Source organism: Gavia stellata, chromosome 2 (assembly GCF_030936135.1).
Source record: "Gavia stellata isolate bGavSte3 chromosome 2, bGavSte3.hap2, whole genome shotgun sequence".
NCBI lineage: Eukaryota > Metazoa > Chordata > Aves > Gaviiformes > Gaviidae > Gavia > Gavia stellata.
The window spans coordinates 104,911,332-104,930,855 of NC_082595.1; the positions used below are offsets into that span (position 1 = coordinate 104,911,332).

General features: G+C 41.7%; 1 protein-coding gene across 1 annotated transcript in view; it reads left to right on the plus strand.

Annotated features, from left to right (window-relative positions):
- The window catches only part of KLHL29 (kelch like family member 29), a 247,910-nt gene that overhangs the window by 93,605 nt on the left and 134,781 nt on the right, over positions 1-19,524 (plus strand). The window contains exons 2-3 of the mRNA XM_059835718.1: positions 16,007-16,148; positions 16,903-17,445. Coding sequence (XP_059691701.1) covers positions 16,007-16,148; positions 16,903-17,445 — 685 coding nt within the window. The remainder of the gene's footprint in view (positions 1-16,006; positions 16,149-16,902; positions 17,446-19,524) is intronic.

Here is a 19,524-nt window from a genome sequence, read left to right on the forward strand (position 1 = left end):
GAGGATAAATGTCAGAATGGATTAAAATTAAATTAGGAACTAGATACTCCAAAACAAAAAATCTCTCTCCTTCCTATGCATTCTCTTTTTTTTAGTTTGTTTCAGGTTTGTTTGGGGTTTTTTGGCTTTTTTCCCTTCAGATGCACCAGGCTGCAGCTACATAGACTGTATTTTCTTTTGAATCTTTTTACATTAAATTCTCTGCACAGATAGATTAACTTCCAGTATCCCATCTTCTTTGGTTTAGGCCATCATTCTCTTCATAGAGTTCCTGAATTTCTTTCTTCTGCTTGTAATATAGCTGCATGATGTTCTTTGTCATATTTTTTTTCCCTCTTTCACTCTGGTTCTGCTGCAGTGCACGCGGGGGCATAGTCAGAGAGTTTACAATGGCTCCTACCTTCCGGAGAGCGATGAGTAATTTAGACCACTTGTTATCCAGGGCTGCCAGACTCCAGCTTCTAACAGAGCCAATGGAGAGAAGTAGGCATGACACCTAAATTAGGTACCTGTATTACATCGTTTAACTGCTGCCCCTAGATCTTACCAAGTTAGTTATAATAACCCTATTGATGTTAGTAGGTAAAAGCTCAGCCTTTAAAAATTCTCCCCATGTTATACACAGAGTCTTTGCTTATCTGCAAGACAGTCTTTTCCTGCCTGCTTCTTTCTTCCTGAACTGGTGCTTTTTTCTGTCACTTTGTGTCTCATCTCATATTTTCTCATCTTGCGCTCACCTCCTTTCCACTCCCTCTGACACATGCAAATGCTCCAGAATACATTCATGCACTCATACTTTATTAGTCTTTCTCATATGCATACTTTTCTGGTTCATTTTTTTTGCTGGGCTTGTTTTGTTTGCCATTCTTTTTACATTTTGATACAAAATATGCTTAACGGTTTCTATTTAAAATCGCAGTTGTTTAAACACTCCAAATGGTCCCTTTGGGAAGTGAGATGAGTGCAGGGAATGCAGACGAAGGCGGCTGACGGTGACTTGTATTTAGCACATCTTCCTTTGCCCACAAAACCATGTTTACAGGATTGATTTGACCAGTTTCTAGCTCAGAGCAGCTTCCAACAGTTGCTTAGTCTTTAAATCTAAAATAATAATAAAAAATTTTAAAGAACAGTGCTTTCTCTCACTTTGTGCATTCAGAGATCTCTCCCAAAATAACATGAGCCAGGATTTCCAACGGGCAGGAGTCAGTCAGTTGAGCACTACCGAGAAGTTTTTGAGAAGCAAGATTGCAAGCACGTACAGCTGGAAATAGGAGTTCCTTCCCATCGGGGAAACTTCTCTTTTCTGACTGTAGGAAAGATTTTAGGAGGTTTTGAAAGTGTTCTAGTTACACCATTCTTTCTCTCTGGTACTCTTACAGTTGGGCTAATGCTACTAAGGCCCCTGGGCTTACAGCTCGAGGAAAGATGCTGTGCTGGGCATGTGACAGCTTTTCCAGACATGGAAATGTCACAAGTTTAAAACCTCCCATTTTATGCCCTATACAGCTGTAAACAGGAGTTTTATTCCACTGAGAAAGGCAGATTTTTAGTTTGCCAGTGGAGTTAGCTCTCCTGGCTAGACCTGAAAGGGCTTGAACTCCCTGAAGCTGGGTATTGAAAAGCTGTAGACAGGCACATTTTATAGATATTTTACTTTTACTAGTGAAATAAAAAAAAAATACAGACTGAGACCTATCTAGCTCAACATTTGGTAAATAATTTAAATGTACAAATTTACTTATGAAAGAGAAAGAAATTAAAAGATGTCTCAAGATGACTAGTTCCAGAGGCAGATAAAGCATTTTTTTAAATAACAGCAACAACAATATCTTACACTTTTCACCTCTTTAAGAATCACAAAGCCGTTTAGGTAGTAACTGCTGGTACAATAAATACAGGGAAAGTCTGTCCGGTTTGGTGCTGAACGTGGCCGTGATGCTGTGAAGCAACGTGGGACTGGATGAGAGGGCTCCCACAGCTCCTCGAAGCAGCAGGGGAATATTAGGCAGGCAGAAATGTAATTACTGGGGCTGAAATTGGGCCAACACAATGGGACTGACAATACATTCTTGGAAAATGTGCTCTTTGATTGTAAATATCCATGAAGCAAGCCTGCCAACGATATTGATTTTGGCAGTGGATTATCACTGACAGCCAGGATCTGCTGCCCTCCTGCTTTAAGTGGTGCCCTAATAGGTTTTTAGACAAACAGCCAGGGTAGTACATAGAGAACAACTCTCCAGGATATGTTCATCATATCACAGGTTCCCTGAATGTGTTGGATTGACCACATGAGAAATATTGTACAGGCGTTTATTGCCGGGGCAGCAAGTCCTACACGTTTGGGACGTGCTGGACCTACACAGACCAGTTACACGTGCACTGTGTAATGTCCAACCTGCCAGCGTCGGCAGCTCTGTGCAAGTTCCACATGCTGAGGCTGATCTTGCTCAGCCCCACTTCCATCACGAGCTTTGTCTGAAATGAAGCATGAGCAAAGTCTGACCTCCGTGATAGCTTTTTTCCTTCAAAATCTACACCTGGGAGACAGTTGCTGGCTTTAGCAAATGTAAGACCTGGGATTCAATAGCAGATGCATTAGGTAATGATGTTTGCAAGCTGATGGTACTTTTGTCCTTAAATGAAGTTGAGTATACCTCTGAGGAGGGTGTTGGATAAAATAATGAAATAAAATTTGAGAAAGTGCAAAATAATACCTGCACATCATCCAAATGATCTTTATCTTTGTGTGCGAAATGCATTGCGATTGTGCCCTGATCCTCAACTGACAATTCTGAGTCCTAATGTAATACAAATAATAACCAGATATTTAGGATAGATTAGAATTTACTTTTGGATCCATTAGCATTTCTGTTAAATCTGACAAACGATTTAGAAAATCTATATGAATGCAAAGTGCCTGCTCATCATATTTTGTGACAGCTGGGTGAATACTTGACATCTTTGTGCTCTTAAAAGAACATATGCAAAGACTCAATTTAATTTGTAGGGTTGAGGGAATTTATTTGCCTAATTTTGAGCCCACTAGCACATGACGGATTTGAAAGTTCAGGAGTATAATTGGGTTCTCATTTCACTTAGGAGAGAGTGTGATAGAAAGGGTGAGGAGAGAGATAGAGACATAGGGAAAATAAAGTAAGAAAATGAAACTGAGAATACTCATGAAAAAAATTGCATAGAGACTTAAAAAAAAAGTAGCAAGATAGAGCATGAGATAGAGCATGGAAAGAGCTGGTGCTTTAAAATATACTCACTGTGGTAGCTGAAAACAAAGATAAAATATTAAGTCTTTAAGTTACGGGAAGGGAGAGAAGAATGTTTCTCTAAATACTTTCTCAAGCTCAGTAAGTAAAGCAGCTCCTCAAACGTTCAGTCTTACAAGGATAGTCCTTCACTATCAATATCTGTGGTGCAAACGGCGCGCTGCAAGGATAGGACACATGGCCATGGCCATACAAACCAGATCCTGTGGGTGAGCCTGGAGCTTGCTGACCATCAGAAGCTAGTCTGATGTCTCCAGTTGTTTCATTTGGGACAAAGACCAACCCACACTCCAGAGGTCAGCTATCGATTGCCAAAATACTTAGCTTGGTCCGTTCCCTGCATGCATGAAAAGTCCTGGGGTGATCACAAGTGACTAAATCCTGTCTCGTGACAGATACGCATTCGCAGGATGGACATGATGTCTGCTTACAGTTACTGGGCAATGTATACCTAGAAATTGAAGTGGTACTGTACCAAGTGATAGGGAAGGAGTCTTCCTGTATGACTCCTGAGTGCTTCTGTAAGAGACACAAAATGGGTGGGACAGTTGATTTGGATCTGACCCGTTTACATGTGCTTTGGCCTTTGTTCAGATTATGGGCACACTCCTTATTTTTTTTGGAAAGCTGGGAAGAACCCTCTCCTTTAGCCCCTAATGTGCACAGCGTGATTGGTGGCTGTGTAGCTTTCCTTTGTCTTGTGTTCCTGAGGACACAAGTTACTGTTATTTATATGCTTATAAATACTGAAGGGTGGGTGCCAGGAGGATGGGGCCAGTCTTTTTTCAGCAGTGCCCAGTGACAGGACAAGAGGTAATGGGCACAAACTTGGTCATAGGAAGTTCCATCTAAACATGAGGAGGAACTTCTTTACTTTGAGGGTGGCAGAGCACTGGAACAGGCTGCCCGGAGAGGTTGTGGAGTCTCCTTCTCTGGAGATACTCAAAACTCACCTGGACACATTCCTGTGCAACCTGCTCTAGGTGACCCTGCTCTGGTGGGGGGTTGGACTAGCTGATCTCCAGAAGTCACTTCCAACCCCTGTCATTCTGTGATTCTGTGACCACTGCTGTGTGAGTGGCACGTCCACCAGTCCAGTGTCCTTCCTCAGCCCACTGTAGCATGTGGGGCCAGGATTTACAAGCAGGACTGCCTGCCAGCATCTTAAAGCCGCTTTATTAAAAGTCCTTAGGGAATACCTCTCCACATCCCTCAAGTTTATCTTTTAAACGATTCTCGTAGTGGAAAATAGGGCAGGAATTGAGTTTGGTTTCACTCTCTAACTCTCAGCATTTACGTTTTCCTATTTACTTCCAAATAAGCTGGGTTCTGATGTCCCCAGCCTTTCTTTTGCCTAGCTTTGGACACAGAGTTCCTTTGCAGCTGGTTACTGATGGATCCAGCTGAACCAGGGTGAGGTCAAGGCGTTTGAAGGTACGTCTCTGTTCAGTGCTCCAGGACCTTGTTGGCTGCTCAAGGTTTAGGTCAGTACACAGCAAATGGAAATACTTTTCCTGTGATACTTGCATTTACTGTGATTTTTAGGTAAGACCTACATTTCCAGCTGTATCACTGGCAACTTTCATTAATGCTCCTTGTTGTAGCTTTTTCATCTTTGTGCTTTGCTAACATTGTAGAATTAAATGGGTTTTTCTGTCTTTTTGATTGTATCCTGATATTCTGTCACCTTTTGATCTCTTGTCGTGCACATAGACTGTAAACTCCTTCAGGTACAGACTGATGGGGAGGGGTGGGTGTGCATGGCAGTGTATTTTTTCTTTAGAGAAGTGCCTAGTATGGCAGAGCCCCAGATACTGTGGTACTGTGAAATAATAGTAATAGTAGTAGTAGTAGTAGTAGTAGTAGTATTAATAATAATAATTGTTCTTGTTGTTATTACTATTATCATTATTATTTCCACATTACCTGTGTGATACCTAGAAAAACCAATTTTGTTTAAAGTTTATTGAGAGCTCTAGGAAGAGCTGGAAATGGCAACCTACAGACACAGCAAATGGCCCGAAGTACTGATACATTTCTGACTTTATACAACTTCTTCTTAATCCGATCACTGGTTAATTTAATCCTGGTTCATTTGATTGGATCCCCTGGAACCAAATCATTTGTATTGTGTTTTAGTCTGGTATTTCTGATCATTGTCTTTGTTAATTTGATCAGGATTGATTGAACCAGTCATTGAAAATAAATCACATGATTAATCAAATGCAGCATTAGAAAAGCAGATCCTCAGCGAGTCTGTTAGCTTTTACCTCTTGGTTTTCTTCCTCAGTACATGGAGTTTGGACTTCCTTTAGAAAGAAGCAGAGATGAACATTTTAATAGCATCCACATTTCAGTAGTACAAGGGGAGAGGTGTATATGTATATATACATATGTTTATTTGATTTTTTATTTAGAATGGAACAGAACAGAACAGAATAGACTAGAATAGCATAGAATAGAATAGAACAGGAGTAGTTCAGTTGGAAGGGACCTACAACGATCATCTAGTCCAACTTTATATCTCTTCTCAAAGCATCTTAATCTCTCAAACTCTGTGACCCTTTCTGAGGCAGGGGTGTTGGGTAGCTGTTAGGTGGAGGGTCTTGCTTAATGACTCAACTTTCTTAATGACTCAGTGATTTTAAGGGGATCAGCATGTGATCTATGTTTGGATTTGGCACAGAATCATCAATAAATGTAAAAAAAAACAGATAAGGCTCTGTGCTTTGTTCTAATAAGGTCTGGATAGTCTGGTGTACAGTCAGTGCTTGTCTGAAGCTAATAGTTACTCTAAAAACTGTGCTATGGGTGGGAAAGGAGATTTTGGATTTGCAACAAAGATTATTTTGATCTCTACCTGTTGTGTGGAAAGGAAAGTATCCCATTTTTAATTTTTTTTTAAAAGTAGGTGTTTGGTCCTGTTTTGACTCTTCTCTCACTCTGATCAATACTTGTGACCAAAGTTGGCCATTTTGATCTGCACTGTGAGGTATTTATAGATTTGTGTTCTAACTGAAGCTTTATTACAGCAAACCAAGTTTGTTTTCTGGAGGCAATAGTTGCACAAAGAACAGCTAAAACTCCCTTTGCCTCTCCTGAAAGCCACAGCAAGTTCAGCAGGGGACACGCTGCCTCTTAAGGGGTATTATCTGCAAAGACCCCAGTCTGGTCTCCCTGGCAGTTCATCCTGGGGGGTTACAAGGGCACTGTGTGCCCTCCACCCATCCTAGCAGAAATAGTAACTTCTGATGGACCACGACCTGCAACAGCGGAGGAGGAGAATTAGGAAGATCAGATCACGACTTCCTGTTGTAGGTGAGGTATCCCTACCAAAGGTCATTAAATTTTAGCTTGTCCTTCCCTACATGGCTTACAGAACCAACCTGCGTTATTTAGGGCTCACAATAACCTTTCTCTCTCTCCCTGTCACCCTGAAGTTTTTTGAGTGGTAGATTATTTTTAGAGGTGGTTTACTTTGTGTTAACTTCCCGGGAGCAAAGAGAGCAGGAGGTTTTATGTTTTTAGTAGCATAAATTTTCTTTAAAAGGTACGTAACAGAGGATTTTCAAAAGCACAGACTTTGGCCAAACTCCTCACCTGGCTGGGTTTCCTCTTATTAATGAGTCCAATGGCCCAAACTGGACACCTAGAAGAATTTCATCTTAAAGGAATGAAAAGTAAAGCAATGTAAAGCAATTTGTTGTTGAAGGAAATGTAAATAGAGCTTAATCTTAACAGTACCCATTTATCCTTGGATGATGAAGGACTATTTAGCATCACAAGTTGCCACAGAGTAATATTGAAGGATCATCTGATTCACACCCCAAAAATTAGAGTGAGGTGCCTGGAAAAAATGGGTGGCGATGTAGCACAATTTTGGCAGGGCTACTAGTAACACTAGCCACAGCTATACCATTATCTGTTTTACTTTAAATTGTGTGGCTGTGGACAGCAAAGTTTGCCTTGTAGCCATTTGCTAGATTTATAGCTTGGTTTGCAATGTGTTTGCCATAAATCTTTTAAAAGGATGATGGTTGAGGCGGCTGAAGCGTTCATGCTAGTCCACGAAACACTTCTGTCGAAGGAAAATAGGAGAACTGGGCAGCTTCCTACTGGTAGCATGGAGATGTGGAAACAAAATGAGCAGGAATGCTTTGATGTAAAATCTACAGAGTGGAAAAATTGGAGAAAACAGTGACTGTGTTTCCAGAATACCCATATATTAGCAATCTATTGTAAATTGAATTAAATGACTGCCCAACTGCCTGATCCTGCACTGAACTTCTTGTGTTATTAAAGCTGTGAATCTGAATGGAAGCAGGGTTGCATCTTGAGACCTCATTCCCAAAAAGGATCTGCCAGTCACGTCTGGTTGGAACAGCTTGGTGAATGTTTAGCTTCTTTTAAGAACCAACTGGGAGATTGATGGGTTCGAGCTGTTTTTGCACAGACTTGTTTGAGTCTTAAAATGCATTTTCATCTGTCTGCATAGAAAAAAAAGATTTTAATAAGAACCATTGAGATATGTGATTTTGGATTAAAAGGGGATGCAGTATATTATTTTATTATTTTTTACTGTGGAATACATTTGTGTTTCTCCTGCACAACCCAAATTTTTAACAAGACTGGAGCAATTACAGGAATAGCCAGATTTTAGATGTTATCTTGTGCATAGGAAAAGGCATGGATTATTAAAGTATATAGCCTCTTTGAGAGATGCAGCTCTCTAATCCTGTTTTTCACATCTTAATTTTAGTGACTGCATAACTTACCTTCATAAGATGCTCTTAATTGAACATTTCAATAGAATTTGAATAAAGTTTAATATATCTGGGATTCCTCCTCCACTCCCTTAAAATATGATGTGAAAATTATTAGTCTTAATGTACATATCCCAGAGCTAATTGTTTTATCTTGTAAATCATTTTCTCCTCATCTTTTATATGGCTTTTACTCTCAGATTTAAAGAATAAATAAATTCGAGATTGGAAAGTCTTTGTTGTTTTGCAGTAGAAAAAGGGGGACAACTTTATAAATGTGAAAGGATTTTTAGTTCTTTTTTAATTATTTACAAGCGCTGAGTTAAAGGACAGTGGAGTTTAAATTATGCATTAAATTAGCATCTTACTGATGGAAGACTCTCAAAGAAAGTTGAAATTTTTAAATTGCTATGAGCCAAATTCAGCCACGATTTAATAGCTCAATTGATGTTGATGAACTTAAGGCAGTGATAAATCTGGACTATAGGCTTATTTTTCTTTTTGCTGTGAAAGGTAAGCATGCTGTTTCTACAGTACTGACTGTCCTTTTGTTTGAGAGTTGAACGAGTATACTTTGATCCTTTTTTTAGAAAAAGAATTCTCTGTTCTCCCTTAAAGAAAGCTTCCTGAGACCTGGATCAGATTATGGAAAGCAACGTGAGCACACAAAAGTGCTTGTTAGAAAGTGAAATTTATGTGCAAACTAAATGTGCCCTTGATGATAGCCTTATTGATCAAGCCAAGTTAATAAATCAGTAATATCATGCAGCACTGTTCAACACTCACAAGCTTATCTTGGTTTTCTTTTTTTTCTTTTTTTTTAATGTGCCTGCTGAGTAGGCAGAGAACATGCACTTTCCTGCCACAGAGCGTGTACTACAATTGAAACACTGAATTCAGAGGGCTTGAATGTAAAATGTCGGCATCCAATACAAAAGGGAACTTTTATAAAAGTAACTTAATGCAGGGATTGGAGCCTTACATGACATAGCTTTTACCTTTTAAGCGTTCCTCTCTTTATTTCTAATGCTTTAGGCTGTGATCCAGAATGAAATTCATGGTCCTGTTTGGATAATTAAAAGAAATCCATGTGGAATTTGCGACAAAAATGCCATACGGAGCAACTTCTGAACCTATCAATGGCCAGCATTTGCATTCAAGATAAATATTTAGTTTTCAAGCAGTCTGCCATTAGGTCATTCTTGAGTAACTTTGCCAGTACACAAAGGTTACATCCTTTGTACGCCCTTGGGATTCTGGTCTGACAAGCACTTATTCCATTATTACCCCTGTTTCCTTTTGCCCTCTGACAAAAAGCACTTATGATGAACTGGATTTATCTGCCACTACCATGGGATGCCTGCAGGATCTTTAAGAGCCCTCTTGCATTGTGTAGTGCATGTTCTCTGTAGTACGTGCTGCCGCATTGTTCCTGATGTTGCGCGTTTTCCTCCGTTGTGAGATGATTTTGCATTTGTAGCTTTGCTCTGATTTGGGGTTGATCTGCATGCCAACCGTGTTAGCTGAGGAGGTTCTGTTCAGGCTAAAGTGGGGCTTCTGTGCTCGAACCCAGTGTCGTGCGCTGATGTCCCTGGTGTCCTGGAGCAGCAAGTGTCGCAGCCGGGACCTCGGTTCGATACCTCAGCTCCGTTCCCTGATGTTCTCGCTGAGAAACGAAGGCAGCTGGGTGAGTACCTGAGCCTCTGCTGGTGAAATTTGCCAAGGCAGAATACAAAGTGCCATTTATGAAGCGCTTCTTATCATTCCATGGTCCCACATTCATTCCCACCTAATGCTGAGCACCTAACTGGAGCACCAGTGTGAGAGCGGTGGTTGTCCTGGGCAGTGCAGCCACCAGAAAGAAATAGATACCACTTATGTTCAATTCACAACCTTCTCCTATCCCATCTTTCTCTCTCCTTTTCCATAACCTCATTCCTCCTCTTGCCTCCCCAGACCTGCAGCCAGTGTGGATAGGGAGCCTTAGAAAGTGTTAACGGAACAGTAGCAGTTGACCCATTCCCGGTATGGAGTTATCTTCCATTGCATTGTCAGAGCTTGGGAATTTGGCCGACTGCCTTATTTGGGAGGGTAACGGAGGCACAAATGCAAATCAGGTGGCAAAGAGGCTCAGTCCAGGAAAGGTTGGGTTGATGTTGGTGGGGGGAAGAAGCTGGACATGCTTACACATCTGCCTCCTTAGCAGCTCACAGACTGGGTGGTGAGAAGCTCTGCTACGCACAGAGCCGGGATCAGGGCTGGGTAAAGGCCGTTGTGCTGCGCCTGTCTGGGACATGGGCCCCACTGCAGTCATGGGCTTCTCCAAGCCTGTGTCATTAACCTCAAGGTAGGGGGTGTCTTTAAATTCTCTGAAAAATGGGAATGGATGCAGACTGTACCCCACTGCTAAGCCACGTGTCTCTCCTGGAGGCTATACCTCAATGCTCCAGAGCTCACGCTGGCAGGTGGCTCATCGCTGGATGGTGTTTAAGATGCCAGTATTGAATTATTCCCTCCACTCAAGAGGGAACTAAGACTTCTTTTGTCTTTTATGCAGGGTAGCAACATTCTTCCTATGAGTTAACTGTATTATTCTCTTTCTCGCTGCTCCCACATTAGCTCTGGAAAGAGAAAAACAACGCTGTGTCATCGCAGAATTGCCTGGTGATGGGAACTGTAAGGTAGATGAGTTCTTCTCTCCACCCATGAGCAAGTTCTTGAATGAGATTTTACTGCAGGACAGCTCGTTCTGTTTCTCTTGCACGCTGGCCTGTCCATATCTCTTAGGTTTTAAATACATTACAGTACATCCCTCTCTTAAAACAACAGTTTCATTTCTGTGGCCCAGCCCAACGGCCGGTGCTAGGGAGATATTGCTGTCATCACTGCATCTTTAAAAGCTTTGCATCTATCCTTAAGAGCTTCTTTGGCTATAGACTAGACTCAGAAATATGCTTGGGATCCTGTCCAACACGGTATAGGAATTTACCCCAGATGAAGGTCTAACCCTGTGTGGTTCACATTTTACATGCATGCCTCATGCACACAAGTAATACCTGTTTCATGCAATATTTAGCAGCGTGAACTACAAATTAGACCAGAAACTCTTTGGTGCAGAGACCACTGAGCTTTTTAGAGCACCAGACACGTTCAGGCTTAAAATCCAACCAGGGCCACCAGTCATTACTTGTTAGAGCGAGGCATAGCTAACAGCTTTAAAAGGAATTCCCTCATTAAATTGCAGTTGCTTTTACCCATGACAGGCCATAAAACCTGAATCCGTGGGAGGGAATGTTTGCCTCTATGCATGCGTGTGTCTTAGCCTTTTTATTTTCAATGGGGAGAGAAAATAGAGTGGGTTGCATATTGGATACATTAGCTTAGTATTAAGCTGCCATTCCCAATCTCTTTTGGATAATTGGAACAGAGAATCGCTACTTCTCATCCATCACTTTAAATGAAGGCCGTAGTGAAATAATTTTGGTCGCTGGGAACCACAAATAGGATCCCTCTATCCAGATTAGTTCTTTTTTGCTCATGAAACTGTTTGAATAGGTCTTAGCACTCTGAGCCATAGCAGGATGTATGTCAGCAGTTTTACAAGCCTTTGGGGAAATTGCTCAGATGTGTTCATAAGGACCTCCCAGGAAGCATTTGGTGGTGTTGAGCCTGAGGGAAATTGTATTGGAATTTTGGTTGTTGGGTTGGGGTTTTTTTTAATTCCACTAACATACTCTGTAACGCTGGTAGTAGTGCAGTAGGTTTTATGTTGCCATTGGTGTAAAAAAGGTCTTACTAAAAATTTAGGTCTCATTTCATCAAAGATTTGTAAAACTTAGGACTTAAAGTCAGACTTAGTTGTAGCTATGCCTCCTGAACACCTGATAGTAACCATGTAAACTGATGCAGTATAGACCGAATCACTAATTCCCAATCTTGAGCACCAGCGGATTGCTGTGAACTCGCGAACTTTCTTGTGGATATTCTGCAAAGCCCCATGAATCTGAAGGTTTTTAATGTTTTAATTTAATAAGGTTCAGTGGACCAGCTGTACACCAATTACTGTTGCCTATGGGCCATGGTTTATGACTGTTTGAGCTACAAAAAATCGACAACCTGGCAACTTGTCTGTGTTAGTCTCATGTAATTCTGAAATTGTTCCATCTTGCTCTGTTCTGCCTGTACATCTGTATTGCAGTTAATTTCCTTAAAACTGGGAGATTGCTCACTGCTGGAGTTCAAAGTGGCAGGCATGAGGTGAAATGCAAGCTTCAGCTGAAAATTGCATTTGTTCTTAATGGTTATTTCAAACGAAAGAGGAAAAAGTCCTCGGATTTGGATTTGGATTTGGGGTACTCTATCTGTGACAAAGAGCACAGATTGAGCATTTTAGGGGTGCTGCAAAGATGCTGATGATTGCTTAGTAATCTTTGTAGTCTGCCATGAATTTCAGGCAATTAAATAGACAGTGATGCTGTTGGCTAGCCAGGCTTCAACAGACCTTTTAGAAACCTTCTTGTCTTTTCATGTAAATAGACATTTGGCAGTATTTTAAAATGTATGCCCAGTAGATTTTGTAATGCATTGCCTTTTTTCATGTGTTTCGTGGTTAATTCAAACAAGCATCTGACATGAAAGCTAAAGATAAAAGTGTAACATAGTACAATTAGTTTCTGTGAAGTCTGTGGATCACTAATGGAACCCATCTCTTCCCCCTGCACAACTAGCATAATACAGGCCATTTTTTGGTCATTTGTGTTGTACATTAAAAGCATCAAATAGACTGCTGCCATGTGCCTGAGCGCATGGACAGAAAGTTCCTCTGTTTGATAACGCTGGAAATAATTTTGCTTTCCAGATACGCAAATCAGTAATTGCTGCAATCAGATCAGAGACATGTAACGCTTGTAATGTAATCCTTCATGTATTAAGAAAAATAATGCAGAAATTAGATCAGAGACCAGAAAAATATATATATGTATATATATATAAAAGTTCAATCAATCAGCTGTTTTTCTGTTTCCACCACCATTATTGTCTAAACTATGTTTCATGGATGTGTGTTTTGATTTCATACCAACTAATCTCCAGCTCTTTCTGATCAAATAAATACAAGCTCAGGGGTACAGTTTGAAAGCAACATGCTGGACTTGTGCATTTAAATCCACTCAGCCTCTAAGAAGCAGGGTTTGTGAGCACATTTAGTGAAAAAAAAATTAGGAAAATAGCATTTTGTGGAAGGGGAGGAGAAATATTTATTGACAGTAAACCTCCTTCCTTTTTATTAATGCTCAAAGTACGGAATTTAGGTCTAGGTTCGGGCGCAAACTCCACCGGTTTCCAATGTGTCTCATCTGGTCCTCTAGTTTTTTTGGAAAGCAAGCTTTCAGTCGCAAGATAGGCAACTGAATTTTTGTAGAATTTAGGAGAGCTGTGTCACATACTCCCTTTCTTAACCATTCTGTACAGAACATATGGGTTCTTTTAAAATTATAGCATGTGTGTGGTTCTGTATTATTTAAGGTACAGGAATATTTTTTTCTTATTTTAGATCGACACTGTTTTAAGCAGCTTGGGGATGTAACAAAGTTACACAAGATGCTGCACATCTTGACAATGCCACAAAATAATGAGAAGTATGTATTTCAAACCCGCTTATAAGACCCAGTTCATACAACAAAGAAAGGCAACACACAGATGCCACATGTGGAACGCGCAGGGCATGATTTGAGTCTTGAATCCTCCTGTCTGTCTTTGATGATTCATAAAAATGCCCAGTTCTCTATATTGCATTTACTGTTTGTTAAAGCTTTGCTTTGGGATAAATAGTAGTGTTTCTGGGGGAAGTATCTTAGCTGATTTATAGGCAGAGAATGCTGGTGGTGCTTTTTTGTTTTTTCCTTCTTCCTTTTTCTACTGCAGAGTGCTTTGGCCACTGTTAAACAGTTTAGCTAGATACTGCTAACATGAACTGGTAAACCTCCAACAGTGTTATATCCTCCTGTGTCAAAGACCTGGTACAATGTAAAAGCTAAAGGTATACAGATTAAGCCTTTTCTCAGGACAATTTATAAATAGAAAGCATTTCAAAACCGAGATTTATTATTTCCCCTCCTGCCCTTTCTTTGCTGTGAATACAACAGAAGGAATCTTAAAGCTCTTGCTTGTCTGCATGTCCTCCCTTTTTGCCTTTCCTGACTCTTATTTTTATTTCAATTGCAAAAGTTGTAGAAGGTTTGAAAAGTTAAGAAAATTAAAATGGTGGGGGCAGAAGGAAATGTGAATCTAAAACTTGGATATCATTGTCCTTGTTGCCAGCAGAAGAGAAAAAAAAACTGGAGAAGTTGAAGTTTAAAAAAAAAAATATTAACTGCTGCATCTTGAAAAAAAGAAAAATTAATTTGGACACAAGCTGAAAATTCTCACTTCCAGATTCTGTACAAAAAAAGACATTAAGAATCACATTTCCCCGTGACCATCTGCATTTAACAAAGTATAGCATTTCTAGTGGGGAAAATATTTCCGTTGTGGTTTCTGGGAGCAAAGAGAGCAGCACAGCAAAAACCCTATCCTCCATCAAGGTCTGCAGCCAAGACTCCGAACTCCCAGAGCCCAAGGAGGGTGAAAAGGGAGTGGGTGGCAGATGTCAAAGGCATTTAGATGAAGGAGAGAGCCTTGGAGCAGGGCAGAAGAGCTAGCAGAGATATCAGTGGGGCAGAAGGGAGGGCGGGAGGAAGCCACTGAATGCAGGCACCTCCTGTGGATTTAAGGAGCTGAGGAATGACTGACAGGCTTGGGAAAGGTGTGCATGTATTTGCAGAGGGCATAAATGGGTTTGGTAATGACTTCTTTTCATGGGGTGATTGAGGTACTGGTGATGGGAAAAAAAGCTGCTGGTGTCGACAGAGATTTCATTGGTACTACGTGACCCAGGGCATTTATGGAGCTGCTCTACCCCCGTCTCAGAGCTAAATTACTTCCCAGATGTAAGGCAAACAAGCGATTGCTCAGACTGGTCTCCTGTTCTTTATAGCTTCAGTCCTCAATACTCATTCAGCAATAGGCAGCTGGTTCCGTTTTCTTGGTTTAGAGGTTCTGACACCGGTAAAAACAACACAAAAAAACTTCTAATCTTCCAGCAATGAAATGCACTGCAGAGTTAAATAAAGGAGACCTGTTGGAGCACCCTTGTTTTCTACAGGCCTTTTCTCAGCAAAGGCATGGTTGTTTGGGAAGATCCCCTAAAACTGCGGGGGGGTGAGCTGGCTTAGCATTTAAATCCACGTGATAGTTTCTTTATCAAGAAATCTCTTTCAGATCATATCCCCTTTGATGATTATTCAGCCCCGATACTTCCTGTACTTTACAGTTATTTTAACATCTCTGAAGAACTGCCAACATACCCACTTCAGCGGCCAATGACTGTTATGCTGCTTTTTTTATTGGCATTCAATTTTAAGGGTTGACAGACAGTAAATACTAAGACTTCTCTTTACTGTTCTACAGTAATTTGTCCTATGGTTGTAAATAAGTCTCTCTTGTTCTGCCGTCTGCTAAACAAAATTCACCATTTTTGGGAGAGATTGAGCAAACAGAAGATTGTCCCATTTTATGTAAGCTGTAACTGAATGGATATTACCATATGTGGGTTGTGTTTTTTTTTTTTTTATTTTCAAGGCAGGAGAAGCAACGTATTTCTGAAAATGCTACTTCGTGGTGGATTTCTTTTTAAAGGTGGATCTATTAAATTTCCTGAAGTATTTTTTTTTCAAATATATGGTATTTTCCATACAGACATGTCATGCAAGCCTGGAGGAGAATGTTATTTAAAGATTTTAGGATATGCTCTTGGACTGTAACAAACAAACAAACAAGCAAGCTACTAGCTATGAGGAATAGTAACTATTCTCAATAGTCTAAACATTTTTATTCTTTATTTTTCTCTCTCTCTTGTAGGCACCTTGCATTTCCAAGACTGAAAATCAGCCTCAAGGGCTTGCAACGAGCGTCAGGTGGGGACAGACACCCATCAATCAGTCCACGCCCTGGGACACTGATGAGCCTCCATCTAAACAGATGAGGGAGAATGAAAACCCAGGTATGTTTCTAATCTTATTTGTAATTCTACAAGGGAAAATCGTTCAAAGCAAATTCAATGCACTATCTCCATTTACTTCCATAAATTAGACTTCATTGTGAGCCCTTTCTTTATTCTTTAGCAGGGTTTTTCTCTCATTGTAAAGACCCCTCAAGTTTCTTCTGTGCTGGGGCTAATATAAATGTATTAAGATGCCTGCAAGTTCATAAGAGTGAGGTTTTTTCTCCTTCTCTGCCTTCACTAGAGGAAAAGGCACTCTGTAATACTTTAAGACCTCTTTTATGTCCAGAACTACCTGAAATGATTTCCAGCTTCCAGACACATATCATACATTGTGCTGCTATGCCAGACGCCTAATTACAATCTCTTTGTAGTGGCTGGAGCACCATTATTATACACACAGAGTGTTTGTCAGGGAGCCATGAAAGCACGGTGGGGAAAGAGGTTAATTTTCTTGGAAGCGTGCGCTTAAGCTGCATAAAGCGCAAAATACATAAAACCGCAAACATGCCGCATGTCACCTGATGAGTATTTTAACAATTGCACTCACATCACTGTAGCGATTTTATGCACTTACCAGTTGGGAACGGTTCCAGACCCTGAACCGCTTTAGATACTGTGAAGGAAAAGGGCACATCGGTGCAATTTGGTGGCGGACGTGGGTGCAGGAGGGGGAGGCTGGGGGTGTTTATTTTTGTTCTGGTCTCCTCCATGCCAAGCCCACTACCATTGCCGGCCTTCCTTCGTGCCGCAGGTGCAGCGCCCTGGGTCACCACGGTGGCGGCAGGCAGCCAGCCCGCCCTGATCACGCACTCCTACGGGATGACGCAGCCTCCCACCTTCAGCCCGGCCGCCAACGTCCAGGCCCCCGTCATCGGTGTCACGCCCTCCCTCCCTCCGCACGTCACCCCCCAGCTCCCGCTGATGCCGGCCCACTACCAGCTCCAGCCGCAGCCCTCCCAGCCCCTCAGCAACATGGTGGTCAACCTCCAGAGCCAGCCCTTGTACACCAACAGCCAGCCCCTCAGCATGTCATCCATGAGTGGCGTGGGCCCAGTGGCCCACCCGGGCCCTGGGGCAGTGGGCAACGGCCACCTGGCCTGCCCCATGCTGCCACCGCCACCACCAGCCCTGCCCTCGGCCACCTTGCCCAGCAGCGCACCGGCCACCAACGGGCAGGCGGCCGCCCCACTGCCCCCCAACGCAGCAGGGGGCCCGGAGAACACCAACGGGGTGCAGATGCTGCGGACGATTGGTGTGGGGAAGTACGAGTTCACGGACCCCTGGCACCCCAAAGGTAAGGCGGGTCGGCTCGGACCTGCAGGGCGCACAGGGCAGGGGGTGGGTGGCGGGGCTGAGGACACCGGCAGACCCCCGGGCCTCCCCACTGCACTCCTCAGGCCCGCTGGTCCAGCTTCGGTGTCTATCTCTGTGCTTTTCTTTAATGCATAGCTTGTATGAGTTAATAACAACAAAAAGCAGTGCTTTAGAAAGAGGGAGGACGAGCTGTGGGCGTATTTTGTAGTGAAAAACAGTTTTCTAGCCTGTCACATAACCTGGTGCTCCCACTGGTAAAGCAGGCATCATCCCATGCCTCTCCCTTTGAAACACACACCCATGTTTCCATCTGACCACTTTCCTTCTGGCTTCAGTTGTGCATTAGTCACAACACTAACCTTCTTCTTCAACCATTGTCTTCTCCCCCCTCTAGTAGGAGCCCAAGCCAAATGCAAGTAACCCTGCTGACTGAAGCTGAACAACCCGAAACGTTCAGCGTTGAGGGGAAAACTCTTCATTACCAGCTTCATTGGGCTCAAATGCTGCAAAACACCCATAGTAGTCATGAGCATTCCTGAGAAGTTGACCTTTTGTGATAAGTAGTTTCTAAATGAGCCACACCGTTGGGTCACATTGGAGTGTTACTTCCGAGTGTCTTACCTTAGACACTTCAAAAATACCTATGCTCTGTGTACCTAGTTTCTAATTTCATTTGCAGAGTTTTCCATGCCTTCATTAAAAATCATGACTGTGCCACATGTGCAGGTAAAGTGAAATGTAGCTTACAAAAATATAAATGCGGACCTATCAGCAAAATCAATTAAATTGATTTAAAAAAACCACCCCAAAGGCTTCATTAAGTCTCTGATGTTTTATGTATGCATTTGTATTCAGACACGATCCATGTGTAAATTATTTACTTGCCACAAGCTATTAAGTTCTATTGTGTAGCTCTGTATTAAAGACAAGGAATCTCTATTAAAAATTATTAGTCCAATAACTCTTCCTGCTCATTACGTAAATTGTACTTTGGTGTGTGCAAATCCTTACCAAACATCTCTTGAAAAGGAGTTCAGGCACAAGCTCAGCAATACTTTTCTAAAGCTAAATATTTGGACTGTTTTTAAGTTTCCAACTCCAAGCCCCAAATATGATGAGAACGCTTGCTGGATGGTGAGCTTCTGGATTTTTCTTTAAGATGGGCTTTAAGTGATACCAGCCCAGTCAGGTAGCCAAAAATTGACCAAAAATTGTTTTATAAAAGTTTTGTTGATTCTTTCCCTTCAAAAAAAATCAAAATCCACAAAAGCAATTTGTTAGGTCAGGTTTATAAGTTACAAACCCTTGATGTTGTAGAAGGAGAAAGGGGAGAGATTTATACTCTAACCCTGGTAGACTGAGCTGTAGTGGTTCTGCTGGATGTCTCTCTTTGTGGAAGCTATTTGTCTTCTAAAAGGCATCATCTCCACTTTTCGTAGCCACCTATCCCAATTTACTGCACTGGATACTCGGATACATGATCAAATTAACACAATTTAAAGGATTACTTGGTGTCATTGGAGATGTGCAAATATACAATACAAGGAAAAACACATAAGCTTAAACCACTCTCACTGCGGTAATTTGATCACATATCTGAGCTCTAGTGACACTAACCTAGTGAGACAAATGAGCACGTCAGTGACTGCACACTTGAGGTTAGGAATACTCTTAAATGCCTTGCATACTTAGAGCCAGCACCATCAGCTGTTATTTACTCATCCTCCATCAATTAACCTTCAGCGTATATCTAGCTAGCAGATGAAGTAAACTTCAAATCAGAGCCTAAGTAAAAAGATCATAAAATATTTAATCAGTCTTTTAATATTTGATTTGCAAAGCCTTAGTCAGCATTCTTGCTTAAACTGCTGTAAACCCTAGTTTAGTCTAATTGTCCAAGCGCCACTGAGTGCAGTCAGCTGAGGAGGCGTTCATTAAGGTGAGGAGGAGAGTTCCTCACTAGAGAATGCCAGGCATTCCAGTCCTAGCTCTGGTGTGGTATTTGGAAACCTTTGTACCTAGGAGACACTCGTAAGAAGAATATTAAAACAAGCAGTGT